At 37.8% G+C, this 24,554-nt stretch overlaps 1 protein-coding gene across 11 annotated transcripts in view; it reads left to right on the top strand.

Annotated features, from left to right (window-relative positions):
• The window catches only part of MID1 (midline 1), a 389,100-nt gene that overhangs the window by 295,295 nt on the left and 69,251 nt on the right, over positions 1 to 24,554 (top strand). For all 11 annotated transcript variants that reach the window (XM_015443459.4, XM_074030121.1, XM_015443457.4 and 8 more), the window contains one exon: positions 13,009 to 13,104. In XM_015443459.4, the coding sequence (XP_015298945.1) occupies positions 13,009 to 13,104 (96 nt within the window). The remainder of the gene's footprint in view (positions 1 to 13,008; positions 13,105 to 24,554) is intronic.

The raw sequence follows: 24,554 nt of genomic DNA, 5'->3' as shown, positions 1-24,554 counted from the left end.
TGTGGTTTTCTTTGTTTTTGTTTTGTTTTGTTTTATTTGAGGCAGTGTCTCCCTCTGTTGCCCAGGCTGGAGTGCAGTGGCACGATCATGGCTCATTGCAGCCTCGACCTCCTGGACTCTGGTGATCCTCCTGCCTCAGCCTCCAGAGTTGCTGGGACTACAGGTGCATGCCACCACGCCCAGCTAATTTAAAATTTTTTTGTGTGTGTGTGACAGGGTCTCCCTATGTTGCCCAGGCTGGTCTCAAACTCCTGGACTTAAGTGATCCTCCAGCCTTGGCCTCCCAAAGTGCTGGGACAGGTGTGTGTCACTGTGCCCAGCCTCAGAATACTTTATCACTTTGGTTTCCAAATATTGGGAATATTTTGCAATTTACCTTTTAGACTAAACAAGGCTTCAGGGCAATGCTCTTGCCTGAGTTGACCTTTGAAAGTGAGTAGAGGAGTAAATCTATTCTTTTGTCATCAGAATTTGTTTTTAATGTTTTTCCTATATATTTAATTTCATGTGTAAAAATATCGTTGAATTATAAACATCTGTAGTACACTTCTGTTGTGTTTCTGGTGAAAGTAACTACTGTTAAGAGCAACAGACCAAATTTGTGTACAAATGCTTTGGCAAATTAGAAATTGAGGTGACCATTCAGTAGTTCTTTTTAGGCATTAGGAATACTTGAATGTAAGAAAGCATTCCCTTATATTTTCAAGTATAAAAAGTGCTCTAAATTCCTTAACAGCAACAATCAGTGTTTCCCTGCTAAGCACTGTTTTAATAAAGTTCCTGAGATTTTCTATGATAAAATCACATAATTTATACTTCTACATACATCTATATATAATTTTATTCCTGTACTTGTTATATACATATAAGCTGCATTACAAATATATTTTATTCTGAATAAATCCTAAAGTATAAAAGTGGTAAATTGAATAAATTATTAATTTTCCTTCACTGTATCACAGAACCTGTTTCTCCATTTTGAGTAATGGTTCTCGAACTTGGATGCAGATTGGAATCTCCTGGGTAGCTTTCACAAATCCTACTCCCTGGACCTCACTCAGGCGAAGTTATTTATACTCTCTGGTTTGGAAGGGAGGATAGATCCAGGTGATTGCCATGTGTAGGCCAGAATGGGAACTACTCCCCTAGTAGACGCTCCTCATCTTCTTTCCTTCCATGATTTCCACATTTCTTTCAACTCAATCAAAATCATCTTGAATAGACAAAGGCAGTGTCAGTCCTACTGAAGGTTGAGGAAATGACTGAGTAAAGATGAAGAAGTCAGGGACAAAGGATTCAATGAATTTTAAGAATTTGAGATTCAAACTTCCTAAAACTTAGGCAAGGATCTGTTTTTGAAGGTTACTCAGAGCTGAAAAACAATGGCATACTTTCATATTCTTCTTTGATTCTGTAGGATGTCCCAAATGGGGAATTCTCTTACATAATATTGATTTTTGTAAATTCCTAACAGATCGTACCCATTTTGGATGGAATGGAATTTTAATCTATTTTTTGAGCCAAAGAGTGTGACCTCCCTTGGCCTTAAATTTTTTTTGTACCACACATGTGGGGATATGAGTATTGTGAACACTACGAACCTTTCCTGTGAATACTGCAAATTCAAGAACAAAGCTGATCATGTATTGAATTTTAATAATCATTTTCAGCAGCTGGTCCAGAAAAGAGCATTTTCCTCTAAAACCTAAGAAATTCGGAAGATAAATTCCTATAGAAACAAAGCAAATCATACTTATCTATTCAAAATTATTAGATCAAAGACTTTCAACTATTTTAGCTTCAAATATGTTTAATATATTCAGTTTAAATGACATGAAGTACCTGCAGAATGTGTGGTGGTGGCTTAGAAAAAGATTTGGTTTCCCCACAGTATCTGAAAAACAAAAATGTATTTTCCTCCATCCAAGGCTAAGCATCCACTATGAGACTAATTTGACATTCAGGTCTGGTAAAAATGCTTGATGGTATCGGTTAAAACCCTGTTGAAGTAGGAAGACCAGAACATGTTCATTAATGAGTATCTGGCAATGTTATCATCTACTTAAGATGGAAGAAAGGGGATAAGATCAAAATTGTTCAATCCCTGAGTAATGGAGGAAGTAAAGCTTGAAGGGACCTATACAGACAGCATGTATGACATCCATCAATATCAGGGGATTTTATAGACATTAATTATCCAGTGCTCTACACCCTCCCTGCCTGCCTTTTAAGGTGTATTTTATGATTGAGGGGGGAAAAAAAGACCAGGAAAATAGAATTGAGGGAGATAGCAATCAATGAGTAATTCCATATCCAATTGACACTTAAAACTCAATGCTTTATATATTTATTTGCAGAGTGGAAGGAACTAACTAATCCTCGTGCTGTGCCTTCCTTACTCACTTTTGACTATGTTTTTGCTATAGCAACCTTGATCCAATTGAACATTGTCATTTCTTACTCTTCCTCAGTTTGAAGCTTCTGCTTTCCTGGACAAAAGACACAAATAAAACAAGAATTTATTCAATCATTGCATTTTATCCATAATTTAAGGCATCTTATCTATAATTTTTTTTCTGAGTTAAAATTTATTTTGTTGGTTAACAAAAAGAGTCTTTAGAATTTTGAGTACCTGAAGGATTGGAATTTGAGGCATCCTCCTACACTCCCATAGTAGGTGTTGAAAATGTTAAGTGAATTTAATTATATTGAAATTTTAAAATGACTTGGAGCAACAGGAAAAAAAATGTATAAATTAATTAAAAAGTATTTGGACTTTTTTTTTTTTTTGCCATTCCCATGGATACCAGGGATATCTTTTCTTTTCTTTTTCTTTTCTTTTCTTTTCTTATCTTTTCTTTCCTTCCTTCCTTCCTTCCTTCCTTCCTTCCTTCCTTCCTTCCTTCCTTCTTTCTTTCTGTCTGTCTTTCTTTTTTGGATTATTAAAAAAAGAAGGTTGTTTTTTAAATAAAGAAAATAATTTTCTACAAATGGCCAGATAGCAGATATTTTGGTCTTTGTAGGTTCAAGTCCTCAACTTTCTCATTGTACTGTGAAAGCAACAGTAAACAATAATTTATGGCTACAAAAATGTGAGTTTTGTATACTTTTCATGTGTCACAAAATGTTACTCTTTTTATTTTTAAAAAATTATTTAAAAATGTAAAAACGAGGCTGGGCACGGTGGCTCACACCTGTAATCCCAGCACTTTGGGAGGCCGAGGTGGGTTGGTCACCTGAGGCAGGAATTCGAGACCAGCCTGAGCAACATGGAGAAACCCCGTCTTTGCTAAAAAATATGAAAATTAGCTGGGCATGGTGGCACATGCCTGTAATCCCAGCTACTCGGGAGGCTGAGGCCAGAGAATCGCTTGAACCCAGGAGATGGAGGTTGCGGTGAGCTGAGATAACCCCATTGCACTCCAGCCTGGGAAACAAGAGCGAAACTCCATCCCAAAAAAAAGGAAAAACCATTCTTAGCTAGCAAGCCACACAAAAACAGGCAGCAGGCAAGATTTGACCTGTGGACCAACCATAGTTTGCCAACCTCTGGTTTAGGACATTGAATATCTTCCTGATTTGAAAGTTTTCACTTGAGCAAAAATAATTAACTACTATTAGTCTGTTTTACAATATTCTCTTCACCATGTAATTCTTAACTGGCAAGTAGATTGCCTCTTTTGTTTTATTGTTTTATTTATTTATTTATATTTTTAAGAGACAGGGCCTCTCTCTGTCCCCCAGGCTGGAGTCCAGTGGTGCAATCATAACTCACTGAAGTATTAAACTCCCAGGTCAAGCAATCCTCCCTCCTCAGCCTCCTGTGTAACTGGGATTACAGATGTGCACCAGCTGTAGTCTACAAATTTAACCTGTACCCAATCCTTGGCTTAATATTAATTTTTAATTTTTAAAAATGTTTTTGTAGAGATGGAGTCTCACTATGTTGCCCAGGCTGGTCTTGAACTCCTGGCTTCAAGCAGTCCTCCCGCCTTGGCATCCCAAAGTGTTGGGATTACAGGCATGAACCACAGTGCCCTGCCTGTTGCCTCTTTTGATATTGCTATTGCAACCTAGAGTACTGTGTTGAGAAGGATTCAGAAGTTGAACAGGGGCAAATGAGCAGAGAGGGCAGACGGAGAGTTGCCCAAGACCATCCACAGCTCTTCTACCTATGTTATAGTCTTACAAAATGCTTCCTTTATGTCCTGCTGATAAAAGTTATAGACTTATTCTTAGAAGCATTTTTCTGCAGGCATAAATTTTCCAACTGAGATCATTGTTTTTAAGTTAGAGAATTTGAAAGGATTCTAGTAATACAGCTTCATGTGATATCCATTCTCAAAACCAACAAATGTATTTATTGGTTATTTGCTCACCTCTCTTATTATAGGCAGAAATGGGGCTGGGGAGCAGGAGTGAACAAAAAAGGCCATTCACATCTGTAATACTTGGAAATAACTAGTCGTCATTGGATCTGCTAAAATTATAACTAAATGAATAGAACTATACTAAGATATCTATTTATCTCCATTAAAATAAAAGCTCTTCTAGACCATACACAGTATTTAAAAGTTGTTCTCTGTATGTTATTGACTACCAGGTTAGAAAAATAAACACTGAACTCTTAATGATGGAATTTATAAATATATGGAACAGATTCTGTGGTGTTAATATAGAAATTTCAAATAAAACCTGACAAGGTAAATACTGTATCACATATCAAAATGGCTTAAATTGTAGTCCATGGAATACTAGACTTAAATTTATATGCAGATTGTATTTTATTAGGTTTTTGAAGTTCCCTGGGCGGCCTGTCTTGCCAGGGCATTTGGAAATGGTAGCTATTATAACCAATGAAAAAAAGGCATTAAAAAATTAAAAAAAACCTAAATTACATGTATTTGTGGTCTGTCGAGTCAAACCTGAAGATAGTCTCAGACTCCTGCAGTGTAATTAAAACATCTTTAAAATTTAGTTACGTATAAAGAATTTATGCTTTTATACAGGTGGCATGTGTTAATACGGGTGTGTTTTCATATTAACTATTGTGGTTAAAGTTTCTTAGAAGAAAATATATGGGTTGTGGCGCTTGACGTGTCCATATCCTGATCACGCTGGAGTCGTGGTGTTGGGTGCCAAGGCTCCAAACACAGTTGCTGAATGTCACTCTGAATATTGTGGAATGAAACAAGCCAGATCTGTGTTTGCCTTGAAAGGTATCCAGACCTAATATTATACTTTAAAGACATTCTGAAGTATTGACTTCGGAATAAGAGCAAGCATTCTTTAAGTCCTGGGCAAACCCAAAAGGAATTACTGAAATCTCATATTTCAAGCATACATTTTAATAGTAGTACTCAATGACAAGTCATTAATTCCCTGCAACCTGACTCTTAGGTTCAGGTCTCCAAAGGCAAAAATTAGGGGCATCTGTCTGCTTCCCTTGCTGTTTGATTGGGTATCACTGTATGTAGAAGTACAAAGCTCATCTGTTAAGTTGGACTTACTATTCTCTGCTGGTGTCCATATCCATGCCTAAAGGCTCATATCGAGATTGGTGTAAAATCAGCTGTCCCAACATGAATCGTTCAATTATCAGCTCAAATAAGCCTTACTAAAAACTACCTAACATGAAGGAGGTTGACTGTGGCTCTGTGAAGATGCATCCAAAATGTGTGCATTAAAAATAAAAATGGTAAGAAAAATTAATTACCCTTTTTGCATAAAGTAGGTAAGGAAGCCTCATTCTTTAAGCAACTCATGTTTTATAACTTTGCCTTCCACAAATTTGGCCTATACCCAATCCTTGGCTTAATATTATAACAAAATCTGCCCACTGGTATCCTTGCCTTTTATAAGGACCATTTTGAATTATTTGTATTTCTTTTCTTTGGTGGTGGTGGTGGGAGGGCAGTATTGAATGCCACCAAGTCGTAACACACTTGCTAAAACCTCACAGAATAAGGGCACTATGAAAAAAATCACTTGGGGAAAAGGTAATGAATTAAGGCTGGGAGCAACTTGACTTTGGGTTTGGATAGAAGTTGAAATTGATGTGTTAGTGATAATTGCTATATCATTGCTCTATTTTTATAAATCCCGGTTTGTAAAAATTTGTTTGATAATGTTATATTTGCCTTCACAGAAGTCCTGTGGTCTGGACAGGGTTATATAACATTCCTCAAAAATTCTTCTGAACTCTCAAGGCCCTCTTCTTGGGGTCAGACTCAACTGTACCAATGACAAAAGCCTGAAAGCGTGGAAGACTTCTATTGTTTAGCAAAGCTGAGAGAAGACATTGCCTTAACAATCTATACTAGTTGTTAAATTAACTAATTAGTTGATTTACTACATTGGATTTCAGAAAGGTTGTCCAATGAATATCCAGTTTTCCATACTAATTGGAAATATCATTGAATATTTAAGTGTGTACAGTGGGAAGGGACTAAGCAATGATGGGTATACAGCAAGTACTCAATAGATACTATGGCTTTATTATACTCTTTTTTTACTGGTAGAATTTTCTGCTATGCACATCCATTCCAGGCAAAGGGAAGAGACTGCGCCCAGGCCCAGACCCAGAAACAAGCCTGGATCCCTAAAACAGCTTGTTCACAATGGCAGGAGCCCAGCACAGGAGTGGGGAAAGTAGAGGAAAAGAGGTATGAGTAATACTGACCACTAAAGGAAAGGGACTTACCCATTCAAACTAACAGAGATGACAACAAATAGTAGCATTAGCATTCGTTGATATTTAGGACATTACACAACACTTAGTCTAAAACAGGGACCCGCAGTCCAGATGGGAATTCTGACAATAATCACATCATGAGAAGGCTGAGCAAATTGGATTCAGTGTTTTTGGAAAATGTAATCTTAGGGGGAAATATATTCTTGTAGCTGTGTACTACTAAATTGAAAATCTACAGAAGAATTCATTTATGAAATGTGTGGGCGTGCTTTTAATTTGCTAGCGGTTTAAATATTTTATTAACTGTATGAGCATGCTTTTAATTTGGTTGTGGTATAAGTGTTACAAATTAAGCTTTTATTAAAATCAGTCTAAACTCCAAACTTGAAAAACAAGTTTTTTATTTTATTTAACAAGTACCAGTACAACACATCGTGAGCCAGGTGCTCCTCCTAGGGCTTGCACATATCTCCTCCTCTAATCATCTTGACAGCCCCATGAGGAAACTAAGGCACAGAGGTTAAGAACTTGTTGAAGGTCTCAGAGCTAGGATTTCAAACCAGGCAGACTGGCACCAGGTTCTGTGTACTTAACCATTATGCTCCTTAAATTAGAATATCTACGAGTCAAAATGCTGTTTAATTTTCTTCAGATTATTGTGGGTTCTGTCAAGCTAAGCTTTCTGGCCATAAGTGAAAGTGCTCTTAGCATCTTGTACAGAAAGAATTCTTTCTAGAGGTTCATGGAGTGGCATCTATTTCAGACTTACACAAAAGGTTTGGAACAAATGTTAGTGTTTAACAGAAGCAGATGTTTATCAGTGGCCCAGACAATGTTATTTTGATATTTACCTTCTAGACTGGGGGCGTGGCAAACAACAGTTATGGGTCAAATTTCACTCACCACTTGTTTTGGCAAATAAAATTTCATTGAATACAGTCCTGCCCACTCATTTACATATTATCTATGGCTGCTTTCATGCTAAAACAGCAGCAGCATTGAGTCATTGTGTCCAAGAACATATGGCCAATAAAGCCTAAAATATTTACTACATGATCTTTTATAGCAAGTTTGCCACCCCCATTCTAGACCAGCAAGGTAGCCACCAGCCAGATATAGCTCCCAAGTGTTTGAAATGGGGCTGGTTTTGAGTTGAGATGTGTCATAAGTGTAAAACATATCAGATTCTAAAGACTTAGTAAAAAGAAAGAAAAAAAGAATGTAAAATACCTCATCAGTTTTCAAATATTGATTGCAGGTGGAAATGACAATTTTATTAAAATTAACTTTACTTGGTTCTACTTCGTTAATGTGACTACTAGAAAATTTTGAAATGTGACTCACATTTGTGGCTCACATTAGATTTCTATTGACACTGCTGATCTACAGCCTGGAATTTGGAGAATATGTGACCTCTAGAAAAAGCAGAAAGAGGAAAGATGGGGGAAGAGAGAAAACAACCTCTTGTATTTTCAAATGTCTTTCTAAAGTAATACAATCTTTTCTGATTGGCTCTTCCTCATAGGAAGGCATACTCAAAAATGGGTTAGGTGGTCTATGGAAATGATTGTAGATGAGTTCTCCCAGAAGCAGACTTTGACAATTTGAATTGTGAGGTGATCCAGGAAGCACCTGGAGGGAGAGGGGATGCAAACAGGAAAGAGAACGAAGAGGAAAGAGGGTTAATGAGCAGGTTGTTGCTGTGGACCCATGTGCTGCCTCCCAATGGCGCCTTGTGGGAGATTTTGTAGACAGAGGCTCAGAGTGGTTCCACCAAGGAAGTGAAAAAGCTGGGCAGTGTATCCACCAATTGCCAGTAATTGCCACTTGAGGGCTGCTCCTAGGGGCTTCAGCTTCTTCTTACTCTCCCCAGCACCTGCCTTGCCTGAAGCCAGGTAAGACCCTGGGGTGAAAAGGCACAGGTACTTGCAGGAAAAAGCCATGAGCAAGCTGGAGAATGGTGCCTGCCAGAGGCACAGGGTTGGGCCCTTCTAGTGTCTGGAACTGTGTCAAAACTAAATGTTCCATCTTATAATTCATAATTTCAACAAACATTCATGTAGTTCTCTGATGAGTGTGTTCATTTTCTCATTCAATTTTAACAATAGTACAGATAGGTAGATTTATCATTATCCATACATTATGGATGGGAAAACTGAGCCCAAGACACATCCAGTCATTTGCCCAAGAGAGTCCAGCTGGGATGGTAGCCCCAGTCTTCTCCCTCTGCATATGTGGTCACTCATGCCTGACTCCTTGGATTTCTACAAAACTTGGCTTGAGTAAGGAGATGTCAATATATTGATGTTTTCAAGGTGGTAACAGGAAACTAAAACCAATTTTTCTTATGGTCTGTAGAATTTTTTTAGATATCCATAGGGCAGTGTAGAAACTGGTATCTACTTAATCCCATGACTTTTATATGAAAAAGTATGATCTCTGTTTTGCACAAATCACAATCAAAATCAAGAGGTTATGGAGCCTGCTGACCACTACCACACAGGACGTTAGTGATAGAGTTAATTTCCAGAAAATCTTCAGAGAAGTCCCTGTAGTGGAAGCTTATGGGTGCATGGCTCATTAACGACTGGATTTTGTTACCTTCCCATTACCCAGGTTCCCTTCAAAAGTGTTGTCAGCCCCTTTGGTACCACTTGGAAACAAGTCTCTCTCCCAGCTTAATTTCCCTTTATTATGCTTCTAACTGACTTGGTAATTCTTTGCAGACTTCAGTAACACTTGTACTATTTAAATTTGAATAACCCCAAAGGATCTGGATAGGTCAATGTGTTTAAACCACAGGCTTTAGTCTATGTATTAACTGATTAAAAACAGATTTGATGCATGATGTATACTTAATAAAGGGAGGGGGGAGCAAGCAGATGTTTGTAAAATTTCAATGTGTTGGATTGCATTTCTTTGACCCTCTTTTGCTGACTAGCTTTAGAAAAGTCATACTTATGACAATTGAATTGTAAACAGTTAGATGATGTATTTCCCTAGAAATTTCCTGCTGTGAAGGGTCAGCCAAAAAGAAAAGTATCCCCTAGTATTAACATACCAAAAAAGTTGACAAATATACCTTATAATAGTTATGTCTATATCAAGGACATTGAAGAATGGGATGCTTCAAAATCATCCTCTAGTCTCTGACCATAAAGTGATTAGCAGTTGCAATTCATTTAATCCAAACAGTAAAAAAAAACTTTGGCTTTTGTTGTTATTGTTATTAAAAGCAAGTTTTTCTTTGATGCAAGCATAAGATCAAGTTGTACATAAATCACTGTGTCTAGTTCATTCTCTGACTCTTCAGCCTCTTGTATCCCATTCTTTAAGTGAAAAAGTTATTTTTCTCCTTTAAAATTGTCACATTTGAAAGGTTTTGAGTATTTCCAAGACAGAATTGAAGGTTTCTTGTTGGTTTTCCAGTCCAGATGAAATGTGCACAAAGCCTTCCTCTGAATTTTGAACACATGAGAATTACAGAGAAAATATTTTAAAATGTATTTTAATGAATACATAACCAAGCGTAAACATATGTGAAAAGCCTCCAAGGACCGGAAATGAAAGAAAGTGTAGAGTGGTGAGGGAAGACTGACACTGGGCTACTCCCAAGGAGTGGAGATGACATGGGGCAATGGTGACTTCAGTAGACACATAGGGAAGTGAACATCACATGTGGCAAGAGCCTTGTACACCTGGAGGCCAAGACCCCCCCCCCATGGATACACTGGACTCAAAGGGAACCTGACATCTTATCTGGAATTGAAGTCAGACACAGAACTCTCATGGAGGGAAGCAGAGGCACTGAGTCAAACTAGGATCTGTGCCTCTGTTGCACATGAGTGCCTTGTGGGAGCGTCCTCTTTGGGAAAAGAACCTCACACCCTAACCTCAGAATATGCTTCTCATCTGGCTGGACTATGTCAATCCCCAAATCACAGCACAGGGAGCAAAGTTTACATTGTATGAGGTATCAGACAAAAATTACAAGACAAAGATAAAATCAGATCCTTGAGAAATATTCAACAAGCACAGGGAAATACAGAATTGCCTTTTCTCAAAAGAGCTTAAGAATAAGTAAGTTTAGTTGTCTTGAGATTATGGAGAAGAGAATTGTGTTTTTGTAATAGGAACAGAAAGGAATTCAATAAGAAAAGGGAGATGTGATAAAGAACCTACTAGAAATGCAAATGCATTCGTTAAAAAATTTTAAAAACAGTCAACACCAGATTAATAAGTTTAACTTGTTTTAAAAATAACCAGAAAGTTCTGCTTTTGACATATGCATTTTAAGCCTTAGATAAAAGTGGTTCTTTTCCTTAATACACTTTTCTCAATAAAAAATTTAGGGAAGTAGAAAGAGCTAAAATTTTCATAAATAAATTTTACAGTGTAATGAAATATTGACACCTTTATGAACTTGTTAGTTTTCAAAATCCCTCAAACTCTTTCTAAATCCTCTTTCTCGGATGACATTATAAATTTGAGGTCTGTTTTCTTTTCCATGAAATTTCCTGTTGTTCCATATCTTTGCCATACTTGTGGAACTGTCTATATGCTAAAACACAGTTTCCCTGATCTTTTGCTCTCTCAACCTCTCTGATGTTGGCATATGACATTGTTCTATTCCCTGCCCATGGAAGATTCTTCTTTCCAAGAAGTTTCCACTGTTGTGCAACAAAAAACCCCTGGACATCCTTCAAGCCTCAGCTGCAAGACTTGGCCCTCTTGGAAACCTTTAACCAGCAGCCATCAACTCTTCCCCTTCTCTTGTTTGTAGCATCTTTCTCCCAGTTTGTACAGCCATCTGTTTCCTTGTGGACAGGGAGTAGATATCAATATTTTTATTTTATTTCCTTACTGTCTCTTTCAGAGTCTGGCATATTATAGAAGCTTAATAAGTACTTGTTGTGTGAACACATAAGTAAATGAATGAATGGTAGGAACACATAAGTAAATGAATGAATGGTGTAAATCAAGCTTGTTCAACACGCGGCCAGCAAGGCCACCTGCGACCCAGAAGTGCTTTGAATGCAGCCCAACACAAATTCATAAACTTTCTTAAAACATTATGAGATTGTTTTGTGATTTTTTTTTTTAGCTCATCAGCTGTCATTAGTGTTAGTTATTTTATGTGTGGCCCAAGAAAATTCTTCTTCCAGCGTGGTCCAGGGAAGCCAAAAGATTGGACACCCCTGGCAATCAAGAGCATGTGAATGAGAAGGAACAGAAATCTTAGTGTGTCTTACCCAGAATAGAGAGTTATTGTGTTTGAAAATAGGATTAAATAGTCATTCCAGAGAACTTTAAGTTTGATGCTCTAAAGGAATAGGCAATAATTCTAGAGTCTTATACAGGATAATGAGTGGTAAATATAGTGTTCAAAGAAATTTGATCTGGCATTAATGGACAAAGAATAGAAGCGTGAACAATAAAATGTACAATTGTGTGTTGGTATCCATAAGGGATTAATTTCAGGGTCTCTCATAGATACTAAAATCGTGGATGCTCAAATCCCTGATATAAAATGGCCTGTTATTTGCATATAACCCAATCACATCCTCCTGCATACTTCAAGTCATCTCTAGATAACTTATATTACCTAATACAATGTAAATACTATGCAAATAGTTGTTATATTCTATTGTTTAGGGAATAATGACAAGAAAAAAGTCTGTACATGTTCAGTACAGATGCAGTCATCCATTTTTTTCCAAATATTTTTGATCTGCAACTGGTTGAATCCAGGTATGTGGAACCCAGTGGATACGGAGAGTCAACTCCACTACAACTGACCAAATGTGTGTGTGACGAGGACTTATCATAAATGTCTATAAATGACCTTACTGTCAGCAAGAGCTAAACAATTCAAACCTTCCTCCAAGGGATTAGCCTCAGCCTGCCCATAAAAGGATAAATCTGAAAAATCCAATGGTAGTTGATTTGATGTGGAAATATATTCCTTATATTATTGCCAGCTCTGATTTAAGTAAAGGGATAGAAATCCAATTACCTCCTTTCTCCCTAGGTCATGACCTAGAGATAACCTATAACTAATTATTCTGTTAAATATCCCTGAGTTAGTGCAAGAAGCAAGAACAAAAAGAATAAAGTCTGAGCGTGTCTAAAAGGTTCTTTTAAATGCAACTTTTGAAAATCCAATTTAAATCTATAAATACTTGAAATTATGTTGATTTCACTAAGGTTTCTGAAAAATGTATCAGTTTTTCCTGAGTATGAGTAATTTTGTGTATCTGAAGTATAAAAGTATGCAGAATAATATTTTTTCCTTTTTTTTTTTTTTTGAACAGCAAAACTTAGAGAGTAACCTCACCAACCTTATTAAGAGGAACACAGAACTGGAGACCCTTTTAGCTAAACTCATCCAAACCTGTCAACATGTTGAGGTGAGTATCTCTGTATTTCTCTATGGTATGTTTCGTATGAAAACTGCCAGATCAAGGTTTTGATATCCTCATGCTTTATAATTTTAAAACAAGAATCTTTCTTAAAATTAAATATTTTGCAAAAGCCAAAATAAAAGATGGATGAAATTAAAAGGAATCAGAACTTCAGAGAATCTCTCCCATCCAGGGCTGCCTCCCATTCCCGTTATAGCTCTCCCTGATCTAGCATTACATAGCAGTCCTAATGTTGTAGATTTTAATTGCCCTTACAAAGAACAGTCAAAAAAGGTATTGTATTAGTGTACTAGGGCTGCCATAACAAATTACCACAAACTGGGAAAGCATAAAACAAGAGTAATTTATTCTGTCAGTTTTGGAGGCTAGAAGTCTGAAATCAAGATTTTGGCAGGGCCATGCTCCCTCCAAATGTTCTAGGGGAGGATCCTTCCTTGCCTCTTCCCATTTTCTGGTAGTTGCAGGCAATTCTTGGAGTTCCTTGGCTTGCAGCTACAGCACTCTCAACTCTGCCTCTGTCGTCACATTCTCCTGCTGTGTCTCTGAATATGCGTCCAAATTTCCTTATTGTTATAAAGAGCCCACCCTACTCCAGCCTTACCTCACTTTAACTTGATTACACCTGCGAAGACTATTTTCAGGCCAGGCATGGTGGTTCACACCCTGTAATCCCAGCACTTTGGGAGGCTAAGGCAGGAGGATCACTTGAGCTCAGGAGGCCAGCCTGGGCAACATGGCGAAAACCCATCTCTACTAAAAAATACAAAAAAAATTAGCCAGGCGTGGGAGCACACACCTGTGGTCCCAGCTACTTGGGAGGCTGAGGTGGGAGGATAACCCAAGCCTGGGAAATTGAGGCTGCAGTGAGCTGAGATTGCAGTACTGCACTCCAGTCTAGGTGACAGAGTGAGACCTTGTCTCAAAAAAGAAAAAAAACAAAGAGTCTATTTTCAAATAAGGTCCCATTTACAGGTACCAGGGGTTAGGACTTGAACATATCTTTTTTTACAGACACAATTTAACCCACTGCAGGTGTATATTGATGCATCTTAGTTGTCAGATGTGTTTCCATGAAATAAACCACAATTGCAACAATAGCAGAACCTGCAATGACTCTACACTGCATAAGGAAAAAATAGATGCCACTTCCTTTATGTATGTGATTTTCAAAGTCCTCTTCCATCTTCTCCCAAACTGTCTTTTTTACCACCCCACCCCATGAACTGAAACTAAACAATTGCCATTCACTACACTTTTAAGCCTTCTGGCCCTTAACCAAGTGGTTCCCTCTGCCTGGTAGGCCAATCCCTCCAACCCATGTCTATTTGTCAGAATGCTTCCTGTGTACCCTCCAAGTCCTAAGTCAAGGGGCACTTCAGTTGTGAATGTTTCTCTGGTTCTCGGGACCAGAGTCATCGCCTCTTTCTCTGAATCGCATAACATTTTATGATATCGTGTATGTGATTCAGAGAAAGGAGAGATGTCCCCGCCCCAATCTCATGTCGAATTGTAATCCCCAGTGCTGGAGGTGGGGGTTGGTGGGAGGTGTTTGGGTCATGGGGGCAGATCCCTCATGGCTTGGTGCTGACTCCATGATAAGTGAGTTCTCACAAAATCTAGCTGTTTAAAAGTGTGTGACACTCCCCCCTCCGCCCACCCGCCTCCCCCACACACACTCTCTATTGCTCCTAATTTCGCCATTTGACGTGCCAGCTCTGGCTTTGCCTTCTACCATGTGTAAAAGCTTCCTGAGGCCTCATCAGAAGCTGAGCACATACCTGGTGCCCTGCTTCCTGTACAGCCTGTAGCACCCGTGAACCAATTAAACCGATTTTCTTTGTAAATTACCCAGTCTCAGGTATTTCTTTATAGCAATGTAAGAATAGTAATAATCTTCTCATGGCTTTATCATTCTTTCATGTACCAGTTCCATTTTTCCAACCAGAATGTGAAGTCTTAGAGGATGGGAGTCAAATCTAATTCGTTTTTGTATCTCATAGACTCTAATGCATTGATTTTCACACAGTAGGAGCTCAGGGAATTTGTTTTAGATGAATTTGCTTGATGACTCTCTAAATGGCAAATTTTGAACACTATTTGAATGCTTGCAAGTTCAGCTCCCCCAAAATATCTAAAGTTGGAGAAGCAAATTATTTTGAGCATGCATTTAAAATTTTTGACAGTAACTCCATTTTTGCAATAAGAGTTTCTTGAAGTCCCTTTGATCGTCTAAGCAGTGATTATAAGTTTATAGCCTCCTATGTGCCTATAACTGTCAGTAGATGCACAATGTAGCAAATAATAATAAAGATTATAATATGTTAGAGAACAATGTACACACATATAACAACATATTTAAAGAACAGTAGAGTAGCCAATCAGGTGCCAAGCTAGTAGAATATTGCATTTATGGATTCTAAGATTAGCAATTTTTTTACAGACTAATATTGCTGAAATTGAGCTGCAACTTAAATGAATGGTGAGACAGTTTAATGGGCAACATTTGTTTGTTCCTACTGGCATACAAAATATAGATGAGACAGTTGCTGGTATCTTAGATTAGATGGAGTATAGTTTGAGAAGGGGGGATTAAAAGAGAAAAAAATGTGAGTACAATTTTTGTGAAACTTTATGGAAGAGTCAGGACTTGAGCCAGTTACTATAGATTTCACAACTATTATTTTAGTACCCTAGGTATTGAGATGTCAGCTTATTTATTCAACATAATGGTGTTTGTTGGTGATACATTTCTCAGCATAGCAGAAATTAGCAAAGATTGCTTTCAGAAAGATCCTATCAGTGTAAAAGCATGTCTACTGTGCAAACACTGGTGCTTTGGTGGAAGGCTTAAAATACTTTGTGTTTGTAAAGTCTGCGCTTTTACTTACAAGTGCTCCCCTTGTGATCAGAAATATAAAACTGGTTACTAAGAGAAACACATGAGTTAGCAACTTTTTCCAACTCCAAATTTGTTGTGTTTTCCAAAGATAATATCCAGGGAGATAGAAATTAGGGATGTTCTCATCTCCTACCTAAGCCATCTACTCCAGCTGTTCATCATTTGAGGTGCTGATGGAGGTTATGATAGGTGGAAGAGGGAAAGGCATACAAAAGGAAAGAAAAGGAGGAATTAGAACAAAACATAGGTGAGAGAGCAGATTAGGACTGTCCAGTGAGCTCATTGGTTCACTTAGTAGACCCTCTTGCTTTAAAAGCTACATGATTGTCAGGGTAGAATCAGTTTTTCATCATGTTGAGATGAAGTTGAGAGTGTGAAGGCAGCAGCAGTGGCAGCAGTGTGTTGCAGAATCCAGACCTTTTGAACCCTCTGCTTAGACTGGATTCTCTTTTGGCAAACATCTTGCCAGGGAACATGTTGAGCCTTGTTGATTAAACAATATTGGAAATAATAGTGAACAAGCATAATGTTTTCATTATTATAGGGTAAAGTGAATATGTATTATATTAATAAATGGATGAACAAAATGGAATAATCTGTATGCCATATTTTATTTTTATGATGTGATAGCATTTGATGTTTAGGACAATAAGAAAGAATTATTTCTCTTCAGTAAAAAAAAAAATTACCTGAGCTTTATGGTAAATCTTATAAATGCTTTATGGATTGGGTGATTATTTCATTCAATTTCAGCTAGTTATTCCTTAAAGCATTAATGTCTGGTTTCCATTATGACCTGTTGTGATTTCAGAACAAATGCATTGCTCCTAATGCAATATTATTATGGCTTGAATTTACAAGACGCTATTCATCCTAACATGATGTAAAATTACATTCTAAGATGTTCAGTAATTTCAAATGATAGATAAATTGAAGAAATTTACAAGGAGATTTTAGTTTTATATTAATAGATCAGATATGATTTTAGTTGCAATACAGGCTTTTCAAATAAAGCTATTACTGAATTGACTGTAGCAGAGTTGCAAATAGACACATACATGCCATTAGAGGTAATTCTAAACAAGAAATAAAGAATATTCATTTTTTTCTTTGTTGTTTTTGTATAAATCCTTTGGAATGGAAACACATGTTTATGGGTGAGTAAGTTTGGTATTTGGGAAATTTATTCTAGACAAAAATTAAAGAAAATTATGAGTAGAAAAATAATGATACTTACAGTACTTATTTTTACATTTGTTTTTATTCCTAATTATTAGTATTCTGAAAGTATAATTTTCAAAAGTTGAACACCCATTTCTCATATAATGATTGAATTAGTCCACATCAAAGATTTATTTAACTTCTTTTTTTTTATTTATTATTATTATACTTTAAGTTGTAGGGTACATGTGCATAATGTGCAGGTTTGTTACATATGTATACTTGTGCCTTGTTGGTGTGCTGCACCCATCAACTCGTCATTTACATCAGGTATAACTCCCAATGCAATCCCTCCCCCCGCCCCCCTCCCCATGATAGGCCCCGGTGTGTGATGTTCCCCTTCCCGAGTCCAAGTGATCTCATTGTTCAGTTCCCACCTATGAGTGAGAACATGCGGTGTTTGGTTTTCTGTTCTTGTGATAGTTTGCTAAGAATGATGGTTTCCAGCTGCATCCATGTCCCTACAAAGGTCACAAACTCATCCTTTTTGATGGCTGCATAGTATTCCATGGTGTATATGTGCCACATTTTCTTAATCCAATCTGTCACTGATGGACATTTGGGTTGAAGGAACCAGCAAGATGATAAAGCTGCTTCCAAGGAGGATACCAGAAACGGATACATATAAATGTGGGGAAGGGGTTAGCAGGGGGAAAAGAATGCCAGACTAGCATAGCTAATTTGGATACAAAACTGGTTAGTGACCTACAGGGCAATAAGGCTAAAACATTTGGACAAAATAAGTTGCATATTATTGGGTTTCTCTAAGTTAACATCTAACTTTGCAGAGTCTAAGCCCTAACCACTAGTAAATAGAAAGTCAGACTCTGTTACATCCCAGTCTGGAGAGTCAGATGACCCTGACTTAGGCTGACTTCATGGAATGTGCTCTCGTGGGACTTTGGAAGGGCTCACAGTCTTCTCTTTCTCTTTTTTCCAAGTTTTCGATAATTTCGCTTAACATGACTTTCTGTTCCAGAGACTTGATCTAGGAACAGTGTTTGCTAAACAAATATTTCTGGGAGGGGGTGTACATTTTTGCCTGTGGACAGTTACTTTAATTTGTTACAGTGTCTTGCTAGTTTGTTCATTTCAGTAGTGCAGATGGAGTACCCACTGTGTTAGGTGCCAAAGGACCCTGCCCACAGGAAGTTTACTATCTTCACTAAGACAGAAGAGCATTTATAACACAAAATAAAGTAGAAAGCCATAATTACCATAAAGAAGGTGTGGATTATCTACTTCAAAATTTCAGAGAAGCAAGAAATTGCTTCTAGCTGGGGACTGGGGAAGGTAGCGCAAGATCTGAGCCTGCCTTTAAGGGTAGGTAACATTTGAGTTTACGGAATCAGGGAGACAGCACTGCTTGCCAGGCAAATAAAGGCATGAGGATAGAAAGACGAGGAGTGTATGTACATAAAGCAAGTAGTTCATTCTGGAGAAATGGAAAGTTTGGAAGAAGGAAGGATCCGGAGGAACCAGTTTGGGAGAGATGAGAGCTGGAAAGGCTTTCATGTTGCATCTGAATTTGAACTTTGGTTTTGAAGGTTTAGTGAGGGTTCAAGGAACACATAGACCTGTGTGAGTTTCACAGTGACAATGGGCATTTCTAGCTCTTTTCAGGAAATGACACTTTTGGTTATTGAGAAAATAATATGGATATTGTCATGCAAAACAATCTCATGTCCAAGGGAAACCTTCACAGCACTAGGAAACTCCAAAAAGGCCATGGAGTTTGTTAGGCACTAGAATGCTATTCTTTTAAATCGGTACAGTGGAAAAGAATTTCCTGGTTCACATCCTTGGTTCCTAGATGGTACTTCTTCCTTTTCCTCTTCCTGAAAGTGTCCTTGTATTTGGGCATGAGCATTCCCCGGGAAAATAATTCCCATGCCAGCTGGAGCTAAAAAAACTCACAGCACAGAGGCACCTCCTAATTGTTGTAAATTAAATCAATGAATTCCTTCCCAGGACCCATGAGGAAGTACCACATCCTTATAAGTTCACATCTCCTCCCAGGGATTTACCTCTGCTTTTCTTTAGAATGGAAAACAGTTTGAAGGTTCCCCTTCAGCCACCCAACTCTCCCCGCCCCTGCCACATTGTTTTCATAACTTGTTTTTTAAATGAGGGTAAAGCAAATGAATGGCTTTTTGATTTTAAGTGCCAAATATTTTTAAAACGGTGGAGAACAGAGAATGGCATGCGGTGGCTCATGCCTGTAATCCCAGCATACTTTGGGAGGCCAAGGCAGGAGGATCACTTGAGCCCAAGGATTCAATAACAGCCTGGGCAATATAGTGAGACCTCGTCTCTACAAAAAAAATGTAAAAAACTAGACAGGTGTGGTGGTGTGCGCCTGTAATCCCAGTAACAAAGGAGGCCAAGACTGGAGGATTGCTTGAGCCTGGGAGGTTGAGGCTACAGTGACCCATGGAGTGCGGCTGCACTCCAGCCTGAGCGACAGAGTGAGACCCTGTCTCTTGCACACACACACACACACACACACACACACACACACACGCAGAGTATGAAGGCCAAGACGGTGTGGGATTCAGGAGGCAGAGACATTGAAAGAGCAACTTCAGGTAGACTCCTAAGAAATGTTTGTTTAGGACTGTAAAAACTAATGAGTTTTCAACCACTCTGTTTTGTCTTCTTCAGGAGAGAAATAAGGTAGAATGGATGAGTTTGTAGTTATACTAGACAAGTTTGGAGTTAATTATATATGGAGTGAAAGACAAGCTTATGAGAAATGATCAAAATTTGGGTCACCCACAGAACTTCACTTTTCTAGGTCAGATAAAGACTGTATCTCTTCCTCACATTCTTCTTCCCATTTACTTTGAAAAATCAGAAGACATAGTTTATTAGCTAAGCAAACACTTAGAATCACCAATGTGTACCAAATTTTCTGCACATTCCGATAATCAAGTTCTTTTACAGCAAATACAACACCTTGACACTTAATAGATGTGCATTTTGCGAATGATAGGTGACTGTGACTCTAAAGATGATGGCCAAGAAAAACTGGGAAAGGGTGGCCAATTGCCATAATGGTTTCAAGAAGATAAAGGCTCAGCAGTCCTTACCATTCTTGCCCAAGGTCATCCTTGAAGGGCATTTTCTAATCCAACATCCCTTCAAAGTTCCAGCATTGGCCTCTTTGGTTTATCTTGCCTTGTTTGTAATCACTTCTTAAAATTCTTTTTGCCATTATTTTTCTCACTAAGTTTTTAATCTATTTTTGTTGTTGTTTTATTTTAATGGAAAGTTTGCTCTCTTACGGCTTTCTCTGAGTTTCTCCAGTACTAGTTGTCATGTAAAGTGACAAGGTTCTTGTGGAGGAATTAAGGCTGTTTAATTAGATTTCTGCTCAGATGATGAGTTCTGTAAATTGAAAGGGATGAGAGTGAGGTGTTACTTGGGTGATATGTAGCTTGTAAGAAATTGTAGGAAATCACTTGGCAAAACAAATGGGAGTCTGTAGAAGACTTTTCCAGTAATTCATCAAGCCCTAAAAGCATTCATTTGTAAACTTTGAAATAATGAAAAATCATTGGGTTAAAAAGAAAGATGAACCATTTGTTTAATTTTGTTGTGCAGTTTTGTAATGCCAAAGCATTCTCTCTCCATAGAAAACTTGGCAATGGCTTCATCCGGAGTCATTGGATGAAGACCAGCATGCAAACACCAAACGAGCTATTTGTGTCTTGTGAACGTGTGTCTGATCTTGGATGAAGTATATTCTGCTGAGGGCCGACATGAATGTCCAAAGTTATAATCCATTGTCACTTGCAGATGAGGATCAGATTCCCACCCAATCTGACCCCCTGTGAGAATGCTGTCAAGGTATAATTAGAGTCAGATTCTGGGCCTCATTAAACCACATCATACAACCCACAGTCAGCTCTTGCTCTCCATGTAATCAGCTCTAGAATTATGATAATGTGATAGTGCAAATATGGTGGCTTTCAGAAACTGGATTATCATGAGCCACTATAATAATGGTTGATTTCCCAGGTTCAGGTCTTAGGATTCCCATGACAAAGGAGAAAAGAACTGTTGGTCTGCACAGAAATTTATCATCTCTAGAGAAGATTTTTTTTACTATTGCATATGAATAATGGCTATGTATCCAGTTTACTCTACCAAGTTTACTAAAATTGACAACTTATGAAGCAAATTTAGTTTTTCTTGGTAGAGGTTAAATTTAATTATTAAAGTATCTAACACATATTTGAATGTCTCCCTTTGGATTCAGTGCCCTTGACTTAGAAAAAATTGATTCATAACAGGCACTGGATCCTGTTTCTTTCTTGGGTATATTCATGAGGAATAATGAGAAGATATCAGCAAAAATCTTTGAGTATTTTGGAATGAGATTAATCTTATGAATAAATGAATATAAGACTTAGTAAGCTGGTATTACTTTTAGAATGACATTCCCAAGTTTCAGTTTTGAAACTTTATACAAAACATTATCCAAACCTTTCATCATCTGCTAATCTTTCTAATTTGGGTAGTATGACCTATTGCATCATATACAGAATCCTACTTAGTGGCTCAGATTGGAGTATGAGCACTTGTACGTGCCTCTGAAGACAAACCCTCTAATGTTTGAATTTGGTAGTGCAGATTTCCAAGGTTAATACTTAAATGTGAAGTAATAGGCCTAAATTGGAGGCCCAAGGCTGAGCATTAGGAAGTTAGAGAGAAAGTGTGTTTTGTTTTTTCTGATGTATCTTATTGTGCTCCCTCCACATAATACAAGAATTGCTTATCCTGTCTCCCTTACAGTATTCCACACACACAACCTTCTTTGCCTGGAAATATTTACATGCATGATTGACTAGAGCAGCAGAGATGTTTCTGGCATGATATAAAGAATAATAGGAACAGGTTGTGATACATTTTTTAAAATAGCCATTGTTGGCCAGGCACAGTGGCTCACGCCTGTAATCCCAGCACTTTGGGAGGCCAAGGTGGGTGGATCACCTGAGGTCAGGAGTTCGAGACCAGCCTGGCCAACATGGTAAAACCCCATCTCTATTTAAAATACAAAAATTAGCTGGGTGTGGTGGTGGGCACCTGTAATCCCAGCTACTCGAGAGACTGGGGCAGGAAATCACTTGAACCTGAGAGGCAGAGGTTGCAGTGAGCTGAGATTGCACCATTGCGCTCCAGTCTGGGCAACAGAGCCAGATTCTGTCTCAAATAAAATAAAATAAAAAAAAATAAAATAGCCATTGTTAGTTCTAACTCAACTTTTACATGAGATGGTCTTAGCTGGATGGTTTCAGATGAAAGAGTCAGAGGGGAATGGAATGATTCCAGGTGAGAAGGTGACTCTCAGGTAAAAGCTTTGGTTCCCTTATTGCTCCCATTCATGCCATTCAAAAACAAGAATAATCCTAGCAATCAATCCATCATTTTGTTACTGACCAACCTTTTACTTCTGGGTCTAATATCTAGTTTAAATTATTTTTTTCAATAAATGAACATAAAATTGTCTTCTAATGACAATCAAGCTGAAATTATCTCTGTGTATAAAATAATTACAGATTATCAAAGAAGCTGGACATATCATTTTTTACCTGATTCCATTGACTTCTATTTTTAATTTGCTAAATTAAATGTTGTAGGAAAAACTGAAGAGCTTTGTTCTAACTTTGAAATTCCACCACAAAATAATTGAGTCATGCACATAAAATGTCCATTAACAAGAACACAGTTGTAGTACTGGTTATTTTTGTTTGAAATAGAAATATGAAATTTTAAATTCAGCTATTTAAAATGCCCGAGGCTACCATGGAATGTACAAGGCTCTTAGTGAGGAGCAACACAAATAAAGATTTTTACAACCAAGTGAGGTAACTTCTTGGCCTAGGAATTTATGATAGAGCTTTTACTATGCTTTTAAAAGTATTTTCACTAGATATAACATCAAGTTCATATATGTAAAGTGATGAAAACTATCATAGTGGTCTAATTCTCTGACAAGGCAAGCTTGGTATTGAGATGTGATAAGTTCATTCAAGGAAGCCTTCTGTCAATTTCCATAGGATTGGGAAGGTGGTGCCTTGTCCATCTTTGCAGGTGTTGGAAGGGGAGCATTATTGCATAGATCTGTTCCAGTTTCACAGCAACATACAGACTATAGTGTAAAGAAAGAAAAAGTGAAAAAGTGATAGGACTTATATGCACTACAAACAATTATGACCACTGACCAGCTCTTACTGTCACTTCCTGATTTAATTATCCCAATAGTCTTTCAACGTAAATGTTATTCAGATAACCATAGATACGTGGCCTGAAGCCAGATATAACAAGAACCAGCCAGTAAAGAAATGGGTTGAAGGTAACCAAGTAATAAGTGACTGGAGTGGTTACTGAACCCAAATCAGGTGATTAGAAAGTTAGATTCCCAGGGGAATTCTCATTACAAGAAACATCAGGTAATTGGAAGCCCTGTTAAACCCACCATAACAAAGGCTCAGCAACTGTACATCTGCAGTGCCAGTACAAGAGTCTTCAGGTCTTATGCACTTTCTAAAATCTTTTATTATTAACCATTGACCCTCTAACCTCAACTTCTTTGAGATGATAACTTTGTTTCCTTTAGTAAATAAGTAAATTCCTTTTTACCCTCCTTCCCAGGAAGTTTGAGATTCATGTATAAAGATGAAGACCTAAATAATACTGGCTGAGCCACCCTAATTTGAAAATCCAAAATCTGAAATGCTCTAAAATCCAAAACTTCTTCAGCACTGACATGACACAAGAAGAGGAAAATTCCACACATAAGTACTTAACACAAACTTTGTTTCATGCACAAAATTATTGAAAATATTGTATAAAATTACCTTCAAGCTTATGTATATAAGGTGTATGTGGAATGTAAGTTAATTCAGTGGTCAGACTTGGGTCCTATCCCCAAGATATCTCATTATATATGTGCAAATATTCCAAAATCCAAAACACGTCCGGTTCTAAGCATTTAGGATAAGGGATACTCAACCTGTAGCATAAAATCAATATTTTGGGTTATAGCTGGGTGCAGTGACTCACACCTATAATCCCAGCACTTTGGGAGGCCAAGGTGGGAGGACTGCTTGAGGCCAAGAGTTTGAAACCAATCTGGGCAACATAGTAAGACCCTGTCTCTACTAATTAATTAATTAATTAACCAACTGTGAGTGGATGTTCTCACCTGTAGTCCTAGCTACTCAGGAGGCTGAAGCAGGAGGATCACTGGAACCCAGAAGTTGGAGGTTACAGTGAACTATGATTGTACCACTGGACTCCAGCCTGA

This window comes from Macaca fascicularis, chromosome X (genome assembly GCF_037993035.2).
Source record: "Macaca fascicularis isolate 582-1 chromosome X, T2T-MFA8v1.1".
Taxonomy (NCBI): domain Eukaryota; kingdom Metazoa; phylum Chordata; class Mammalia; order Primates; family Cercopithecidae; genus Macaca; species Macaca fascicularis.
This window is presented reverse-complemented; position numbering and strand designations above follow the sequence as displayed.